This window comes from Monodon monoceros, unplaced genomic scaffold, assembly GCF_005190385.1.
Source record: "Monodon monoceros isolate NGI ecotype Baffin Bay Population unplaced genomic scaffold, NGI_Narwhal_1 Super_Scaffold_12, whole genome shotgun sequence".
Classification (NCBI taxonomy): domain Eukaryota; kingdom Metazoa; phylum Chordata; class Mammalia; order Artiodactyla; family Monodontidae; genus Monodon; species Monodon monoceros.
Genome location: NW_021703768.1, coordinates 162,184,792 through 162,206,253, shown reverse-complemented (window position 1 = coordinate 162,206,253; position 21,462 = coordinate 162,184,792). Strand labels below are relative to the sequence as shown.

General features: G+C 38.8%; 1 protein-coding gene across 1 annotated transcript in view; it reads left to right on the top strand.

Moving 5' to 3' along the window:
- Window positions 1–164: 164 nt before the first annotated feature.
- LOC114892211 (zinc finger protein 699-like) overlaps window positions 165–21,462 on the top strand; it is a 66,433-nt gene continuing 45,135 nt past the window's right edge. Inside the window, exons 1-5 of the mRNA XM_029216869.1 lie at window positions 165–2,522; window positions 3,410–3,536; window positions 8,118–8,216; window positions 8,605–8,788; window positions 9,145–10,596. Of these exons, the coding sequence (XP_029072702.1) occupies window positions 2,274–2,522; window positions 3,410–3,536; window positions 8,118–8,216; window positions 8,605–8,788; window positions 9,145–10,596 (2,111 nt within the window). The 5' untranslated portion in view covers window positions 165–2,273. The remainder of the gene's footprint in view (window positions 2,523–3,409; window positions 3,537–8,117; window positions 8,217–8,604; window positions 8,789–9,144; window positions 10,597–21,462) is intronic.

The window sequence follows — 21,462 nt, the reverse complement described above, 5'->3', positions numbered from 1 at the left end:
TGTACCAATTTACATTCCCACCAACAGTGTAGGTTTCCCTTTTCTCCACCAGTGAGGTTGTGTTCTAATTTCATTGATTTACATGCAGCTGTCCAACTTTCCCAGCTACACTTGCTGAAGAGACTGTCTTTTTCCCATTGTGTATTCTTGCATCCTTTGTTGAAGATTAATTGACCGTAGGCGTGTGGGTTTATTTCTGGGCTCTCTGTTCTGTTCCATTGATCTGTATGTCTGTTTTTGTGCCAGTACCACACTGTTTTGATTACTGTAGCTTTGTAGTATTGTCTGAAGCCTAGGAGGGTTATGCCTTTCGCTTTGTTCTTTTTCCTCAGGATTGCTTTGGCAATTCTGGGTCTTTTATCGTTCCATATAAATTTTAGGATTATTCTAGTTCTGTAATGTCATGGGTAATTTGATAGGGATGGCATTAAATCTGTAGATTGCTTTGGGTAGTATTGCCATTTAGCTTTATCTGATTCTGTTTAAGTTTTTAAAAATATTGTTAATTTTGTCACATACTCATTTTTTTCCCTAAACCTTTATGCTGTTCTTTTTCTGCCCTTATAAGTCAATGGTTAACCCATTGATACTGATTTTTCTTCTACAGGAATGGATGATATTTGTAAATACAATTAACCCTTGAGCAACATGGGTTTGAAATGCACGCGTCCACTTATATGCAGATTATTTTCAGTACTAAATACTACAATACTACAGGATCAGTGGTTGGTTGAGTCCTTGGATACTGGGGGCTGACTATGAGTTATACTCAAATTTGCTACTGCCGGAGGGTTGGTGCCCCAACCCCTGCAATTGTTCAAGGGTCAGTTATATATAAATATATGTACCACACCAGCCATGGATTTCTAGTGTTATCTGAAACAGTTATTTTAATTTCCTGCTTCTACCCTGTCACATAAGTAGTCCTGATTTGCTAAAGATAAATATGTGTGTATCTCCTTATCCCTATAATGTGATGCATTTTTATATAGCATATACCACCAGATAAAGCTAAATCAGATTGTTAATTTAGTGGTCCTCCTTCAAACGATTATAAGACCCAGGCACTTTAGTATTTTTCTGTTTTGTTCAGTGCTGTGTCTCCTGTGACTGCACATAGTAGGACAGGGTGAATATTACCGAAATAAATATGAGATGAAGGAGCAGGAGGTCAGGGCCTTAAGGGAAGCATCCCTGCTGAAGACATAGGGCTTAGTCAAGAGAAGGAGCTCAAAGATAAAACACTTGAATAGAATACTTCATTTGTCTACTCTCCATAGTGTGCCCAACAGGGTTCTAGGCCAGACCCTGGTAATGTTAGGGCATAAGGGCCTCACTGACAACTAAATTGTAGGGTATATGTTCAGAAATACACTCATTGGGCATTTAGGCTTTGAAGGTAAATACAGCTGCATACACACAGCTCCTCAGCAGCGTTCTAATTGGGTAGCATTGAGCACATAGTTAAGTGACTCTTTCCAAGATTCTTCACCTATAAACTCGTTTTGATAGGATCTGATTTGCAGAGTTTCTATGAATAATCTTTTTGCAGAGGTATGGGCATCTCTTTGCCAAGTCATTCTCATATCTTGGTTGCTTAAATGGAGCATGTTAGTAAAGAATGTTACAGTTTGTATTGGCTTTGAAATACATACTTCATCCATGGCAGTGGAAGAAACTGTTGCATTTTCGTTATTTGAAATTTGTGCAGTAGTGCTACAGATATCACTGTGAGAGATGACACACACTGCTAACTTCACTCCGAGTGTTCTTGTTCTGCTGCTGCTGTACCTCCTGTACAATTCCTGCAGAATTGAGTAGGAGAAGTCTTCGCTTGCCACCTGCGTGTGGAATTCAGTCAGTTGATGCTCTTTCTCAAAAACCAGGTTTTGGGGACCCTGCAGCCCTTGTGGGAGAGGGTCTAGTAGTCAGGGGCTGAGGAGTAATACATGTTAGCCTGACAAGCAGTACAGAAATAAATATTGGAAGTGGAACCCCCGGAAGTCTGGCATACAGGTCACACTTTCCTGGATTTGAGATGGTGTGTATATTCTTACTATTGAAGGCATTCTCTGATTTTTTTTTTTATGTTTTCATTATTATGGTCAAATTGACAGTTAAATTTTTTTAGACTACAGTTAACTTGCTTACAAAATGGGACTCTTAACCTGTTTTTTTTATGATCTACAAGAACCAGAGGACTGTTTTATAGCTCTAGAGGAGATAAGATTGCTCTAACTTCTTCCCCCCCCCTCTGTTTTCTTACAAGATTGATGTGTGTTTGCTTGGGTGTCTTGGGGCTATGCATGTCTGTGTGTGTGTGTGTTTTGAGGGGAGTGATCACTCCTAACACATATGCTGCAAAGTCCACAGTCTTGATTATGGAAATTGTGGGGAGACCCAGATTCTCGTGTCTTCTTTCTCCTGCCTCAGGTCTAACTTCTCAATACTCTGTCTTTCTTCATGAAGGGAACATGGAGGAAGAAAGAACAGCTGCTGAGTTACAGAAAAATATGACACAGGTGAGTAAGAGCTAATAATTCTCCAAAAGAATATTTCAGTTCCACCGGGCCATTGATCTCCTAATTGTTTAGAGCAGGGGTCAGCAACCTGTTCCTGCATTGGGCCACATAGTAAGCATTTTAGGCTTTGAAGGCCATAGAGTTTCTGTTTTACTCAGTTCTGCCATTTTAGTGTGAAAGCAGCCATATACAGTGGATAAACAAATGTTTTATTGTGTTCCAATAAAACTTTACTTACATAAATAGATGATAGGCTGAATTTAGCTCATGTTGTATAATTTACAGCCCCTGGCCTTGAGTGCAAGAAAATGTGGCCGGCTGTGGGCCTGGGTTGAATGTTGTGCTTCTTGCAGACTCCTGGGCCCCAGGTTTGTAGGGAAAGAAAAAAAGAAAAAGAAAAGCTCTCTGTCCCTCAGTGTGTTTTTATTCATTAAAACCTCATCCAGATTTGACCCAGTGTTTCGTGTTGTGCTGATTGCTGTGGTGGGATATAAGGAAGCAGTGAAATTTTTTCTGTAACAAGGAATTTTTGCTGGTTTCAATGTAGAAATTATTATTTCATTTCTAGAGCATTTCATTTCTGCTAGATCCTCTGGATGTTCTGGGTTATTGTAAGACTGGAATTGGTCACCATCAAACTGTGGAAAGATAAATTTATTGTTTCAAAAGTGTTGTTAAATCTGTGAGAAAATTTGATCAGTCAGGATGCTTATGTAGAACGAAGAAGATCTGATGACTGAATCCTAGGGTAGATGTTGGGAGAATAGAATCTTCTGAACTTCCTATGAATTGATTCTCAGTTCCTCACTATTTCCAGCCTCATTCATCCTCCTGCACACATTGGGGGAGTTGGCACTTTTCTGAACAAAATATGTGGAATGTTTTAGGAACCAGTGGTCTTTGAGGATGTGGCTGTGGACTTTACCCAGGAGGAGTGGGCTTTGCTAGATCTCGCTCAGAGAAACCTCTACAGAGATGTGATGCTGGAAAACTTCCGGAACCTGGCCTCATTAGGTAAGTGTGGCAACATTCCTTCATTTAGTCGTTTAGAAAACAGTTTTATCTTACTAATTGACTTTGTTCTAGGATTTGGGTTGAGGAATTGGAATAAATTGGTAAATAAGACAGACATGGTCACTGACCCCAAGGAACTTATAGTCTAGTGGCTTCACCATGAAAATAAACAATAACAATGCATATTGTTAAAATATTCTACCAGTATAAAACAGCAACAGAAAAAGAATCAGTGGAAATCTCCTTATCCATTCTGACACTGGCACTGAATGCAGACTTTTCATTTCATCCAGTGTTATAAAGATGCTGTTGGTCTTATTTTTCTTCATTCAGTCATTCTTTCATTCATTAAGCATTTTTTTGAGGGTGAACTCTATATCAAACCCTTTTGAATGTATACTATAAAAAACAAGATGTGACTGTATTCAAAATGCTTAGGTGTAATGGGCAAGAAGATAAATATGAAATTAAGATTAAAAAAGAAAGAAAATAAACGTGTATTGAACTGACTTTCTCTTTTTCTTGTGGTTGGAAGCCTCAAGGCTTATTAAGTGTAGAAATTGTGGGCACAGACTTCGGGGGTCACTTTGGGGCACAGGGAGAAAATTGGTGGTTTGGGACCTTTTGAGAATTTTACAGCTGTTAGTGCCCTGTACCCAGAGACCACCAGTTAAGCAAGTTGGGTTTATTACTTTGAGCAGTGAGGGAGAACACATGCCATGGGGAGCCATGGCATGTCTCAGAAAGAAGGTGTTAGAAAGTAAATATTATAGGATTTGTGTACTTAGGTTGAATGACTTGGGGGTAGGTCTGTGGAAGCAGGCTGTATTGGTTTCCTAGGCCTTCCATAACAAAGCACCACAAACTGGGTGGCCAAGAACAACAGAACCTTATTCTTTTAAATTTCTGGAGGTTGGAAGTCTGAAATCAGGGTGTCACGACCCTTCCGAAGGCTCAGGAAAAATATCTCCTTGTCCCCTTCCTAGCTGTTGGTGGTTGCCAGCAATCCTTGGCTTGCAGCTGCATCACTCTAATCTCTGCCTCCATCTTCACATGGCCTTCGTCCTCTGTCTCTAAGTCTTTCTGTCCTTGTAAGGACGCCAGTCATTGCATTTAGGGCCTACCCTAATCCAGTATAACTTACCTTAACTTGATTATATCTGCAAAGACCCTATTTCCAAATAAAGTAACATTCTGAAATTCTGGGAGGACAGGGATTTTTTTCTCAGTACACTTTATTTTTCTTAGAGCAGTTTATAGGTTCACAGCAAAATTGAGTAACAGGTACAGATAGATATTTCCCATATACCCCCTGTCCCCATACACTCACAGCCTTCCTACCAGAGTGGTATATTTGTTACAGTTGATGAACCTACACTGACACATCATTATCACCTTAAGTCCAGAGTTTATATTAGTGTTCACTTTTGGTGTTGTACATTTTAAGGTTTGGACAAATATATAATGACATATCCACCATTATAGTATCATAAAGTAGCTTCACTACCCTTAAAAATTCTGTATCCCCTTCACCCCAATTTATCTCTCCTTCCCCACAACTCCTGGCAACAACTGATCTTTTTACTGTCTCCATAGTTTTGCCTTTTCCAGAATGTCATGTAGTTGGAATCACACAGTATATATATATAACCTCTTCAGACTGGCTTCTTTCACTTAGTAATATGCATTTAAGGTTTTCCCACCTCTTTTCATGGCTGGATAGCTCATTTCTTTTTAGTGCTGATTAATATTTTATTGTCTGGATGTACCACAGCCTGTTTATCCATTCACCCACTGAAGAACATTTTGATTGCTTCCAAGTTTTGGCAATTATGAATAAAGCTGCTGTAAACATCCACATGCAGGTTTTTGTGTAGACATGTTGTTAACTCCTTTGGGTAAATTCCAGGGAGTGCAATTGCCTGTCTGTATGGTTAAGAGTATGTTTGGTTTTGTAAGAAACTGCCAAACTGTATTCCAAAGTGACTGTACCATTTTGCATTCCCACCAGCTCCACATTCTCAAAATTCTTTGTTGTCAGTGTTCCGGATTTTGGCCATTCTTATAGGTGTATAGTGGTATCTCATTGTTTTGATTTGCATCTTCCTGATGACATATGATGTGGAACATCTTTTCATATGCTTATTTGCCATCTGTGTATCTTCCTTGATGAGGTATCTGTTAAGGTTTTTGGCCCATTTTTTAAATCGGGTTGTTTGTTTTCTTTATTTTTGAGTTTTAAGAATTCTGTGTATATTTTGGATAACACTTCTTTATCAGATATGTCTTTTGCAGATAATTTCTTCCAGTCTGTGGCTTTTTATTCTCTTGGCAGTTTTTTCTGAGAGCAAAAGTTTTTAATTTTAATGAAGTCCAACTTGTCAATTCTTTCTTTCATGAATTGTGTCTTTCAGGTCATTATCTGTTGACCTTAAAAATAAGATAGTTATTTTACCAACAAAAATGGTTTATTTGGGCATAGCAGAGGAATTGCAATTTAGGACAAGAAAGCTATAACAAAAGCCATAGGCAAGTCCAAAAAACAAGGGAGAAGAACATAATTTTATAGAGAAAAAGGAGGAATTTGGGAGAGGTTGTTTTGGATGAAAGTCTATTGGAGAAAAATGAGAGTTCAGGGTGATGATGGTTTCATATTGGCTTAGTTGCTGGGGTAGTTGATTTCTTATAGGGGATGCAATGTACATCTTTTCCTGTCAGGATTATAACTGGTGATTCTTGATGATTCTTTTTTTTTTTTTTTTTTTTGGGTACACAGCCCTTTCACTGTTCTGGCCTCTCCTGTTGCGGGGCACAGGCTCCGGACGCGCAGGCTCAGCAGCCATGGCTCACGGGCATAGCCGCTCCACGGCATGTGGGATCTTCCCAGACCGGGGCACGAACCCATGTCCCCTGCATTGGCAGGTGGACTCTCAACCACTGCGCCACCAGGGAAGCCCTGATGATTCTTTTGTTGGAGTCTGTAATCGACAATTCTTCCTGTAATTTGTTTTTTTATAAATTTATTTATTTTTGGCTGCATTGAGTCTTTCTTGCTGCACGCGGGCGTCCTCTAGTTGCAGTGAGTGGGGGCTACTCTTCGTTGTGGTGCACAGGCTTCTCATTTTGGTGGCTTCTTGTTGTGGAGCATGGGCTCTAGGCACGTGGACTTCAGTAGTTGTGGCACGTGGGCTCAGTAGGTGTGGTTCATGGGCTCTAGAGCACAGGCTCAGTAGTTGTGGCACACGGACTTAGTTGCTCCATGGCAAGTGGGATCTTCCCGGACCAGGGCTCGAACTGGTGACCCCTGCATTGGCAGGCGGATTCTTAACCACTGCGCCACCAGGGAAGCCCTCTTCCTATAATTGATGTCCTGTGGAACTGCATGAAAGCTTCCCCTTCCAGCCTCTCAACTCCATTTTAGTGAAGTTTCCCCTGATTAATTTTCACCTATCTAACAAGTCATCGCCAAATCTTAGGTCACCTACATTTTTTCCTATGTTATCTTCTAGGAGTTCTATAGTTTTATGTTTTACATTTAGATCTGTGATCTATTTTGAGCTAATTTTTTACTCCCTATTGATGGGGCCCCAACTTTTCCTGAAGCTTTGGATGCCTCCCCCTGTATTTTGAGTTAATTTTTGCAAGAGTGTAAGGTCTGTGTCAAGACCTTTTTTTTTTTTAAATGTATGTTAATGTCTAGTAGTTATTTTAGCACTGTTTGTTGGAAAGACTATATTTTTCTCCATTGTGTTGCCTTTGCACCTTTGTCAAAGATAAGTTGACTATATTTATGACTATATTTATATTGACTTATTTATGGACTGTATTCTGTTCCATTGATCTGTTTGGACATGAAATTTTTTTTATATTATGCTGTCATTTATTTATTTATTTTTATTGGAGTAGAGTTGCTTTACAATGTTGTGTTAGTTTCTGCTGTACAGCAAAGTGAGTCAGTTATACGTATACATATTTCCACTCTTTTTTAGATTTCCTTCGTATTTAGGTCACCACAGATCATTGAGTAGAGTTCCCTGTGCTGTACAGTAGGTTCTCATTAGTTGTCTATTTTATACATAGTAGTGTATATATGGACATGAATTTTTTAGGGGCACCATTCAACCCAGTCCCTAGGTGTTCACTTTAGATTGGATGCTGACAGAAATCTGGATGCAGGGGAAATTCTATTAGTATTTTGTGGATGGCACAGTGATATTTTTTGTCTGTCCCTAAACTAAATTATGAAGTAGCCTTATTTTGTTTCATCTTATCATGGTCTCAGAGTAACCTTGTCTGAGATTGGTATTCTGAGATTATTTATCTTCAACAGGAGAACAGTATGTTCTGCCTGTGAATATTGGACCAGTTTCTAATAATACTGAGGTTTAGGTGTGAATGTCAGATCAGTTCTAGACATCACACCACCCCCTCCCACCTTAAAAAAATAAATTCAACATTTTGTTGCAATTAAGCTCCTACTTGCTTTAGAGTAACAGAAGAGCAAAGTTTTTGCCCTGTCTCATGGAAATGTTTATGGTTCCTCATTGTTTTCCCTCATGATATACCTTTCCACATGAACAGGGTATCCACTACACACACCCTATCTGATCTCCCAGTGGAAACAAGAGGAGGACCTGGAGATAGCAGAGAGAGGACCCACCCAGGGGGAGCATCAGGAAGGCAAGAATCCTTGGGAGAAACTGACTTGGTTGGGGGATATTACATTTGGAAAAATCAAATAAAAGCAAAGTGAAACTTTGCCATGTCTGAGGAAGCTGATCTTCCACAGATAACTTCGATTACTATTTTGACTTTTCATCAGTCCTTGTTCTTGGGAAAGCCCATATTTCCTCTTTGTAATGTAGTGTTCGGTCATGCGCATTTTACCCAGTTCCTTTTTGTTTTGCTCCCCTAGGAATACCCTATTTATGTTACCATCAGTCTCAATCTTTGTGGGATTATTTCTTAATTGCTTGGCCATTTTGACCCTGTGCTTATTGGGAAAGTCCTGAACCAGCCACACTGCCAAAAGTCCTTCTTTCATGATGCCTTTACTTTTTTGTTTCAGGTTTTGAGACTCAACTTAAAACTAATGAATTAGTCGCTGCACAAGATATTTATGGAGAAAAAATATCCAGTGAACAGAATGTAGTAAGATTCAAAAGGAGTGCTTCCTCGTTGTCCGTTTTACACAAAAGCTGGGAATACCATGGTTTTGATTATCAGAACAAAAACCGTGAGAGACATTTGAGGTGAGTGCTATTCATATAAGAGAGAGTAGTGTCTCAGGGGAGAATCTTAAAATGTCACGAAATTAAAAAAACATGTATATAAAACTTGGTCAAAAATTGTGATTTCATATGGAATTTTCGTAAGGTATTTTTTCCACAAATGAGACTGAGCTCTTCCATGTTTGACACATAATTTCATTTGTAAGCAACCATCAGAAAAACCCCATAAGCCAAAAACTCAGTGATAATATTGGCTATCGTAGAGCCCTCTGTGAGAACTTTCAGCTTATCATTGGACAGGGAAGGAAACAGATGTAGTCACTGAAAATGGTAAAAATTTACTTGCTGCTAATAATGTGCTTTTTATTTTTTAAAAGAAGTCACATGGTGGAGAACATCTATGAACATAACGAAGAAAATCAGTGTAGACAAACCTTCAGCCATATCTCAAATCTTAATATACTCAAGAGAACTACTGAAGTAAAAGTCTTTGAATGCCAAGAGTGTAAAAAGGCCTTCACAGATCATTTATCCCTTAAGAATCATATAAGGTCTCACACTGGAAGCAAACCCTATCAGTGTAAGGAATGTGGGAAAGCTTTCCATTTTTTTGCTTGTTTTAAGAAGCATATGAAAACTCCCACTGAAGAGAAACCCTATGAATGTAAGGAATGTACCAAAGCCTTCAGTTGTTCTTCATTCTTTAGGGCGCATATGAAGATTCACACAGGAAAGACAAACTATGAATGCAAGGAATGTGGGAAAACCTTTAGCTGTTCTTCATCCCTTACAGAGCACAAAAGAATTCACAGTGGAGATAAGCCTTATGAATGTAAGGAGTGTGGGAAAGCCTTTAGTTGTTCCTCCTCACTCTCCAAACACAAAAGAATTCACAGTGGAGATAAGCCATATGAGTGTAAGGAGTGTGGGAAGGCCTTCAGTTCCTCTTCTCACCTTATAATACATATAAGAATCCATACTGGAGAGAAGCCTTATGAATGTAAAGAGTGTGGGAAAGCCTTCAGTGAGTCCTCAAAGCTCACTGTACATGTCAGAACACATACGGGAGAGAAACCCTATAAATGTAAGGAATGCGGGAAAGCCTACAATTGTCCATCCTCCTTAAGTATCCATATGAGAAAACACACTGGGGAGAAACCCTATGAATGTCTGGAATGTGGAAAAGCCTTCTATCTTCCCACTTCCCTGAATACACATGTGAAAAATCAAAGTAGAGAGAAACCCTACGAATGTAAGGAATGTGGAAAAGCCTTCAGTTGTCCCTCGTCCTTTAGAGCACATGTGAGAGATCACACTGGAAAGGTGCAGTACGAATGTAAGGAATGTGGGAAGGCCTTTAGTCGTTCCTCATCCCTCACTGAACACTTAAGAACTCACAGTGGAGAGAAGCCTTATGAATGTAAGGCATGTGGGAAAGCCTTTATTAGTTCCTCCCACCTTACGGTACATACAAGAACTCACACTGGAGAGAAACCTTATGAATGTAAGAAATGTGGAAAAGCCTTCATTTACCCCTCAGCCCTTAGGATCCACATGAGAACGCACACTGGGGAGAAACCCTATGAATGTAAGGAGTGTGGGAAAGCCTTTCGCCATTCTTCATACCTTACTGTCCACACAAGGATGCACACTGGAGAGAAACCCTTTGAATGTCTGGAATGTGGGAAAGCATTCAGTTGTCCTTCATCCTTTCGAAGACACGTAAGAAGCCACACTGGTGAGAAGCCCTATGAATGTAAGGAGTGTGGGAAAGCCTTTGTTTGTCCCGCTTACTTTCGAAGACATTTGAAAACTCACACTAGAGGAAACATATAAAGTAAGGAATAAGGAAATGTCTGCAAGACTTTTTCAGATCTTAGCACGCAAGGTCTCACACTGTGGAGACACCCTGTGAATGTAAGAAATTGTCGCTCATCGTTTTGAAGACTTGAGAACTCACAACTAAGAGAAACCCTGTGTATGTAAATCATGTGGTAACACCTTCATGAACGTCACTTACTGTGTTCTAAGAAAATTCATACTAGAAGCAAAGATTGGTGCCTCATCCTTAAACTGGACTACTGCTGGCTTGTTGATTTCCAGTTTTAATTTTCTGATGAATGTTTAATGTGATAAATTTCTCCTAATACCTTTCAGCTGTAGCTGCATATGTTTTATGAGGTGCTTTTGTTTTGGTTTGGATGTAAATGTTATTTCCATTACAGAGTTTTTTGGACCCATCGGGGAGTTGAAGTGTATTTTTTTGTATGCAGGCATGAGTGGTCTTTTTTTATTATTATTATTAGTTTCTAATTTACTCTCATTGTTCTCTAAGTATGCAGTCATTGTGGTTATCAACACTTCGGTATTTGTAATTTCTTTTGTAAATGGTAATTTCATTTTGATCTAATATGGCAGAAACTGGAAATTGCCTACCCAATATTTCCCCACCCCCCCCTTTTTTTTTGGTGGTACGCGGACCTCTCACTGTTGTGGCCTCTCCCGTTGCAGAGCACAGGCTCTGGATGCGCAGGCCCAGCAGCCATGGCTCACGGGCCCAGCTGCTGCACGACATGTGGGATCTTCCCGGACCAGGGCACGAACCCGTGTCCCCTGCATTGGCAGGCGGACTCTCAACCACTGCACCACCAGGGAAGCCCTACTTGTCCTTTTTTAATGTATGTGTATCTCTGTCTATATCTAGTTACATACATATACGTAAAACATGTTATAATACACGTAAATTATGTGTATTTTATATATGTGTGTGTGTATGTGTGTATTGCAGATAACTTTTCCCAGTCTCTGACATGTCTTCATGCTTTTCATTTTTGTAAACTATAAAGGGAATTTATTGGTTTGATTACTAAAAAATCCTTGGGTATAAGTAACTTCAGAGGTGGCTGGGTCCTGGAGCTAAAAAGATGTTATCTGGATGAGTTCTGTTTCCATGTCTTGTCTGTGCATCTTTCTGCATTAGCTATTCTTCCTTGTGGACTCTTTTTCTTCACAGTGGCCCTCAGAAGATCCAGGCTGCTTTCTTTCTGGGTTGAAGTCTCAAGGAGAAGAGAGTGATTGTCTTTCTGAACAATTCCAATATGATTATTACAGTTAAATCTGATTGGCTCACTTGCCAACTGTTATCGAATCACTGTGGCCAGAGGAATATAATTCTCTGGTTTGTTTAGGACTGGCTCCCATACTCATCCAGAAAAAGAGAGTGGAGTCAGTCCTAACTGAATCATAGGGTCCTGGCAATTGTGATGTATATGGTGAAGGGAAGGAGACAGCGGGGGCAGGTAGGGTGTAGAAATAGATGCAATAATAACATCAGCTAGCACAATATGCTCATTCTGGTCTTAGCAATGGTAGGGAACTATGAAGTCTGGGAACTCTCAGCCAAGGCTAAGTAGTTCTAGAAATCCTTTCAGAAAGGTTCGATTCCGTCTGTTACCATCTCTTTAGATTGCTAAGATGGTTTCTCAATCTTTACTTGGTTTTGCAGTATTTTTGGATATCCAGTAGCAAGAGCCTTCCAACTTTTTTATTCATCAGGATTGTCTTCCTTCTCTATTCCTGATTTGATTCTATATTAATTTTAGATCTTACCAATTTTCACAAGTCTTCTGGGACTTTGCTTGGGATTGCATTGACTTTAGAGAATAACCTGAATAAAATTGACATCTTTACAATACTGAGTCTTCTAATTGATGAACATAGTATAATTATCCATTTATCTAGGTCGTCTTTAATTCCTCTTAACAGTGTTTTGTAGTTTTAATTGTAGAGGTCTTGAAGTAACTTTGTTTAGTTTATTTCTAGGTATGTGATATGTTTTCCTTTGTAAATATTTTTATTTATTTTTCGATTTTGGGGGCTAGCACATAGGATTGCAATTTCTTTTTGTACATTGATCTTTTATCCATGATATTTATAAATTCAATTATTTATTCCAATAGTTTATGAATTATTTTGGATTTTCTGTGTATACAATACTGTCAGTGCCAATAAAAGAAAGTCTTACTTGATTTCTAAACTTTACCTTTTATTTTTCTTGCCTCATTGCTTTATAGTGATAAATAGAAATGGTAAAAATGAACATCTTTGCCCTGTTCCTGATGTTAGGGGAAAGTATTCTATATTTTACCATTAAGTATAATAATAGCTGTAAGTTTTTCATAGATAACTTTTTTAAATGAAAGGAATTCTATTCCTCGATTATCAAAAGAGTTTTTTTTTTAATCATCAATGATATTGAATTTTATCTAGTGCCTTTTCTGTCTATGTCAGAGTCTTTAAAAACTCCTTTGGTCTCAATGTGGTGAATTACTACATTCCTTGATTTTCAAATGGTAAAACAAGATGTATTCCTGGAATAAACTATACTTGGAAACGGTATATATTAGCTTATTAGCCTTTTCATTTTGCTAGATTCAAAATGCTATTTAAAAAAAATTATTTCTGTGTCTGTGTTAATGAGGCTTGTCTTGTAATTTCTTTTATGTTAATATACTTGTATGCTTTGTATCAGGTTTACGCTGCTTCATAAAAGAAGTTGGAAATTGTTTTGAAAAACTTTATATGAAATTTAAACTATCTACTATCTATTTTTTATGTGTTTGGAAAAATTCACCTGGGAATCTAGTTTTGGGTTTTCTTCATAGGAAGCTTTTGTAAGATAGTTTCACTCATGAATTACACCAAACATAAATAGACAAATGGTTATTTAATTTTTTTATTTGTTTTTGTGTTAGTTTTGCTAAATTGTATCTGTCCATTCCATAACTTTCCAAATTTGTTGGCATAAAGTTATTCATAATATCCTATAATTTCTTTTTAATGTCTGAAAGCTGTAATTATATCCCCTTTTTCATTCCTGATCTTGGTAGTTTATGTGGTCCCTTTCTTTTTCTTCATCTTGGTGGGGATTTTGATATGTTAATTATTTTTGAAGAACCAACTCTCAGTTTATTATGCTTCTAATTCTTTAATTTTTGGTCTTATTCCTTCTACTGAATTTGGGTTTAATTTTCTCTTATTTCCCTAGCTATTTGTGATAGTCACTTGTATCAGTGCCTGCCTTCTACTGTGTCCAATTTGCTTATATAACCATCCAATCAGAATATTCTACTATTAGCATTATCAGTTGAAATGCATTTGAGATATATGCAGAGGATCACCTTTATGTGCCTGTTATCATAAGGCCGTATGGCTTCCTTGTTGGAATGGAAAGAAAACTGGACTGGAATCAAGGCACCTGATTTCTAGTCTTCACTTCTCAACTTTACCTCTGTGACCTTTGAAAAAAGTCATTTAAGCTTTCTGGTCCTTAGTTTGTGTGTGTGTGTGTGTGTGTGTGTTAAAGTCTTTATTATGTAATAATTACAAGTTCATATTTTTGTAAAAAAAAATGTATATGGAAGTCCCATGTATTCATCACCCAGTTTCCTCCAGTGGAAATCCACAGAACTTATTCAGATTTCACCAATTTTAAATGTGTGTGTGTGTGTGTGTGTGTGTTTGCAGTTTTAGCACTTGTGTAGATTAATGGAACCACTAACCTGTTTTACCCTTATAAATGACATCCATATCTCCTCAGTAGTTAAAGTAAAATTTATGACTAGTCCTGGATTTCTTCTTTTAAAGTGACTGACACTTCATAATGACTCAAACATTTGTTGAATAAATACATTTACCTGTGCTTTCTGCTAATAAGGTATATAGGACACAGTGTTCTGATCAGATCTATCCTGCAATTCATCATACACATTGTTTTATGAAATATAAGAATTCTAAACCCAGTACCTCCCTCTGTGAGGCCAGATTATCCAGAGAAGCTCTAAATTACCTGCTTTTCTGTTACCTTTCTCAATCATAAAATATATTTTAAGGCTAATATATTTTTTAAAAATCTGGAAGGTGTTAAAAAATAGACAAGGGACAAGAAACAGTTTTTGTGTTTAGTCTAGGACAGATATATTATCAACACTAGCCATAAATTAATCAAAGCCATTCAGTAGCATCAAAGGTGCACATAGGAAGTGCTACTGCAGCGGCTGCGGTGGGACCACATCCTTTCTGTGGGATCAGAAACACTTCCTTTTCTGTCCCAAGTTTTTAGACCATGGAGGAGTTTAGAAGACAGATTTAGAGAGGGCTTTGAAGAGAAGGGACTTATTTGGTTTTATGATATCATAAAAGTAAGAGAAAATAATATTTAACATTTCATGAGTTTCACTCTGTGTCATTCACTATCTTAATATTTAAGATATTTCTATATATTAACGTATTTGATCATCACAAAAGCCTTATGAGGCAGATACTTATTATCCACCTAACACACCATAGTGAAATAGCAGAAATGAGCTCAAATAATTGGCCAGCGTTGTATATTTAGTACGTAGGGGAAATATGCCTGAATCCAGAAACCATGGTTTTTATTACTATACTATACTGCCTCCAGAGATCAAAGAATTCTGAAGAACAAGTTAGGACAATCAGGCTTGTGTGTGGTTGGACAGGGAACTATTAGGGTAAGCTGTAGCTGAGAGCATTTTCATATAACCTTCACTTAGCATCTTCTGGGCAAGCACCAGATATCTTTTCAACCATCCACAGCATATGGGCTCCTTATATTATGGAAGGAGTGTGATTACAAGGGAAGGAAAGAATCCAGTCAATAGAGTATGAGACCAACATTGCTTTATCTTTGCGTGAAAACATATGGCTTGTTGTTAGCACTACATAAATATTATTAGTTTGATTCAGCTGAACTAGTTAAGGTTTATTGAGCTCTGTGTCAGGCACTGTTTGAAGGACTTTACAGCTCTAATGCATTTTCTCTTCACTCACACACACACACAAAACACTTTGAGATAGATTCTGTCATTATCCACATTTCACAGATGGGGAAATTGAGGCAGAGAAACTAAGGAGTTTGCCCAAGGTCACACAACTGGCAGCTAAAATCTGCCTGGCCTCAGAATTCACACGTGTAACCACCATGTGTTACTACAGTTGACCCTTGAACAATGCTGCAGTTAGGGGCACCAACATGGAGCAGTAGAAAATCCATGTATTACTACAGTTGACCCTTCATGTAAGTGATTCTGTATTCGCAGATTCAACCAACCGATCACATAGTACTATGGTCTGTGTGTAAGTGGACCTGCACAGTTCAAACCCGTGTTCAAGGGTCAACTGTACTCAAAAGAGGAATTTGTGGGAATAGTATTTTTTCTGTTGCACAGCAACAAACACTGACAGTCTTTAGGTCCATTTTCTAATTCAAAGTACACTTCCAAATAGTAATAACTTCATATACTTAACATTTGTTAAACATTTACCACGTGCCACACACTCACGAATCATCTTTTTATTATTTAAGAAATGAGTTGCAAGATTTAATTTTATGTATTGATTATGCTTCTGATTTGAAGATGAACGTCTGCCTGCAGTAATCCTTGTATTTTTGTTCTGTCTTGTTTTCACTTAATACATTAAAAAAATATATTGGGCACTTTCCTGGTGGCGCAGTGGTTAAGAATCCTATCAATGCAGGGGACACGGGTTTGAGCCCTGGTCCGGGAAGATCCCACAAGCTGCAGAGCAACTAAGCCTGTGCACCACAACTACTGAGCCTGCGCTCTAGAGTCCGCGAGCCACAATTACTGAGCCCGCATGCCACAACTACTGAAGCCTGTGCTCCTAGAGCCCGTGCTCTGCAACAAAAAGAAGCCCCCGCTCACTGCAACTAGAGAAAGCCCGTGCCCAGCAATGAAGACCGAACACAGCCATAAATAAATAAATAAATTTATTTATTTATTTTTTTTTAAAAAATTGAAGTTATTGACATACGATATTAGGTTACTTTCAGGTGTGCAACATAGTGATTTGACAATCAAACCCATTATGAAATGATCACCATGATAAGTCTAGTAATCATTTGTCACCACAAAAATTATTAGTGTTATTGACTATATTCCTTATGCTGTATATTACATCCCTTTGACTTATTTTGTACCTGGAAATTTGTACCTCTTAATCCTCTTCACCTTTTTTTCTCTTTTCCCCACCACCCTCCCCTCTGGCAACCACCAGTTTGCTCTCTGTATCTAAAAGTCTGTTTCTGTTTTGTTTGTTCATTTCTTTTTTAGATTCCACATATGAGATCGTACAGTATTTGTTTTTCTGTTTCTGGCTTATTTCCCTTAGCATAATACCCTCAAGGTCCATCCTTGTTGTTTCAAATGACATGACTTCATCCAAATCTCCACAACTTTTGATAATTGAATGACGTGTGTCTTATAAAAGGAAAATAATAGGTTCATAGAAAGCCCATGCCATAAAAACACCCAAGCCCCACTGTATCTTGTCTCTAGTCTGATGGGATATTGCTGGAAGGATGAAAGTACAGGCAGAAAAGTACCCAGTCGGGGCTTCCCTGGTGGCACAGTGGCTAAGAATCCTCCTGCCAATTCAGGGTACACGGGTTCGAGCCCTGGTCCGGGAAGATCCCACATCCTGCGGAGCAACTAAGCCCGTGCGCCACAACTACTGAGCCTGTGCTCTAGAGCCCACGAGCCACAACTTCTGAGCCCATGTGCCACAACTGCTGAAGCCTGCGTACCTAGAGCCTGTGCTACACAGCAAGAGAAGCCACCACAATGAGAAGGCTGTGCACCGCAACAAAGAGTAGCCACCCCCGCTTGCTGCAACTAGAGAAAGCCCGCGCTCAGCAACGAAGACCCAGTGCAACCAAAAATAAACACATAAACAAACAAATAAATAAATAAAATAAAAGTACCCAGTGGGTGGAAAGAGTATTGTCTACTCTGCATTTATGTGAACTAAGGGTCTATTTAATTTTTTTTAACAGAGTTTTGTTTGTTTTTGTTGCCTACTCTGTGCCAAAGAAGTATAGACTCTGAGGAATCAGAAATGAATGAGACTCAGTCTATTTCCCTCCAAACACTCAGTATGTACTTGGATAAGGACAAAATAAAATATCTCCTCAGATCCAGAGATATTCATACTTTAGATGACAATTTATTTTAATCAAATAGTATGAAGCTAGCCTGTTAATAGTATCTGAAATTTATTGTGCCCTGTGTACATTCATTACATATGTAATTAAATATGTAGTTTCCACTATACTGTTTAATTCTTACAACAAAGCAGTTGTATCAGCTAGGAATTGACTCAGATGACAACACTGAGGTTCAGAGATACAAAGAGCTTGCCCCACGTCACTCAAGATAATAAATAGAGGAGACAAAATCAAATTATCAGCCTCTGATGCCCATACACTAAATATCTTCACTTTGTTTCCATGCACTTCATACAGTACAACAGAAGTACTTCAGAAGTATGGTGGTCTTAACTAAAAGCACAGCTAAGAAATATCTTTTAACTGATTTCCGTTTCCTAACTAAGAATGGAAACCAACACTCTGCCTTTATGTCTCCTTTAGAGATTGAGAAGGACTAAAGCACAAGAATAAAGGAGGACATGGACAGCTGAAGCAAAATCTAGGGGCAGGAGCAAGAGAGACATCTGTGCTACATTACAATCTGCTGATCCTCTATGAGTCCTCCCTTGATCTCAGCTCTCCTTCCTAGAGTCAATGCAGCAAGGGTACCCCTTACCCTCCACTGAGGTCTACCGGGAACCCCTAAAAGGACAGAGGGCAGTGAACATGGGGTCTCTGCCTGAAGTGACCAGGCAAATAAAATGACAGGAGAGAATTCTGGCTAAGTGCCCTGTGTCTGGAGGCTGGATGCCTGGATTCAAACGTGAATTCACTCCTATTTTACCTCATGACCTAATACAAGTTATATTTAAATGCTGTGCTCCCTTATTCGTCTGTGAAGTGACAATACTGTTCATTTCTCTTTCTTGTTGGTGATTACGCAGTTGAAATGAAACAAGCTACATGGAACACTTAGAGCCTGGAACCTAGGAAATCCTCAATGAAGAATCATGATACCATGTTTACTGTCTTATCCTCATCCACGTCCTCACTTCATGATTTTGGAGTACTTAGGGGACAGTTTAGAGAGAACTGCTTCCTGCTAACGTGGGGGTAATGCCCATGGGAACTAGAACTAATGTGGGAGGAAAGCAGAACTCTGAATGAGAGCTCTTGGACCCCACCAGAACCAAGGACATAAAACGTCAGTGCCCGGAGCTGAAACTTTGCACACTAGTGCCCTACCATCTGTCTATCCCAACTGTTTTGCTTGTTCTGACCATGAGGAAACACCACTCCCGCGACCCCTCCTCCATCCACTGTCTCCCATAGCACTCACTGGGCTGTGCTGAGACCCTGCTGGTGCATGCCCAAGGGGGACCAGTCTGCTGCTCCTCTCTGCCTGGTGAGCAATGATGGCTGAAGCTCTATCCTCAGGATTGGCAGAAAGACAGACTCCAGCCAGAGCCTCCTGATGGGGATGACTAGTCTGGGAGGAGGAGGCACAGGTGTGAAGCCTGCTAGACATGGACCAGCAACCTGAAGGGCTGGAGACACAGGCTGACTATTTACAGTTGCGGGGCCTTGAATGCTTGATGCACAGAGCTCCTAATTAGCTAGATTAGTCCATGCCCTCCATTTTCTGAAGACTTCACAACTTTGGGAGAACCACAAGAAGAGAAAAGTCAGTGTCCATGGTTCATCTCAATTACTTCTGAGCCCCACGTCTTCCCAGGGGAAAGTTCACTTGGCCTCCTCTCGTCACATATCCAAAGGGCCCTTCCTGTAAAGATCAGGCTTATCATTTCCTCACCTTAAAATTCAATTACAATATTGATGACTGAAATTGCATTCATGATGAAATAATATCAGGAATATTGGCGTCTTTATTGTTAACATTTACCATGCTAGAATCCGAAAATATTTCCATGTTTGAACACTTTTATATGAGCAAGAAAACCTTCACAGTTTTCTCAATTTAAGTCCTTCTCATTCCGTGTAGAGTTTAGTCCGTATTAATTTTTTGTTGCTAATTTAAATTATATCCTTGGGTTTTTTTTGTTTTTTTTTTTTTTGTGGTACGTGGGCCCCTCACTGTTGTGGCCTGTCCTGTTGCGGAGCACAGGCTCCGGATGCGCAGGCTCAGTGGCCATGGCTCACGGGCCCAGCCGCTCCGCGGCATGTGGGATCTTCCCGGACAGGGGCACGAACCCGTGTCCCCTGCATCGGCAGGCGGACTCCCAACCACTGCGCCACTAGGCAAGCCCCTTGGTTTTATTTATTCCTAATTGGTTTATTTTGGCATAGTAGAAAATAATTAAATTGTATATTTGCATTGTCTAGCACTCTTTATTCTAAGAGTGCCTCTAGTTGTTTTTCTTGAGTAGAAGTATATTATCTGAAACTATTCATCATTGTGGTTTTTCCCTTTTGCATAGGCTACCTCTCCTTGTAACACAATAAAATGGTGATAGAATGGCGACATCCAAAAAAATTTTTAAATGGGCAGAAAACCTGAATAGACTTTTTTTAAAAGGCAATATGCAGATGGCCAACAGACACATGGAAAGATGCTCAACATCACTAATCATCAGGGAGAAGCAAATCAAAACCACTTGTCAGAATGGCTATTATCAAAAAGACAAGAGAAATAAATGGTGATGAGGATGTGAAGAAAAGGGAACCCTCCTGTACTTTTGTTGAGAATGTAAATTGGTGCAGCCACCATGGAAAACAGTATGGAGATTCCTCAAAAAATTAAAAATAGAAGTACCAGCAGTTCCACTTCTGGGTGTGTACTCAAAGAAAATGAAAACACTAATTCAAAAGGATATATGCACCCTTATGTTCATTACATTATTTACAATAGCCATGATATGGAAGCCACCTAAGAGCCCATCAACAGATGAATGGATAAAGAAGATTGGTATATATATATATACATATACATAAGTTTGTATATATATACAATGGAATATTATAAAAAAAGGATTAAATCTTGCCATTTGTAACAACATGGATGGACCTAGAGGGTATTATGCTAAGTAAAATAAGTCAGACAGAGAAAAACAAATACTGTATGATTTCACTTGTATGTGGAATCTAAAAATCAAAACAAATAAACAAACATAACTAAACAAAACAGGCATAGATACAGAGGACAAACAGGTGGTTGTCAGGGAGGTGGGTGGGGGGAGATAGAAATAGGAGAGGGAAATTAAGAGATACAAACTTTCAGTTACAAAATAAATAAGTCATAGATATGAAATGTACACTGTGGAAAATATAGTCAATAACTATGTAATATCTTTGTATGGTGACAGATGACAACTTGTCATGGTGATCGTTTCAAAATGTATAGAAATATCAAATCACTATATTGTGTACCAGCAACTAACATAGTGTTGTAGGTCAATTATACTTCAAAAAACAAACAAACTCATTGAAAAAGAGATCTAATTTGTGGCCACCAGAAATGGGGAGTGGGGGAGGGAGAATTGGATGAAGGTTGTTAAAGGCACAGACATTATGCTATAAAATAAATAAGTACTAAGGATGTAATGCACAACATGACAAAGCTAATTGACACTACTATACATTACATATGAAAGCTGTTAAAAGACTACATCCTCAGAGTTCTCACCCAACCATAAGTACATTTCTAAGAGCTTTGTTGAGGTATAATTGATATACAGTAAGCCACATGATTTAATAAGTTTTCACA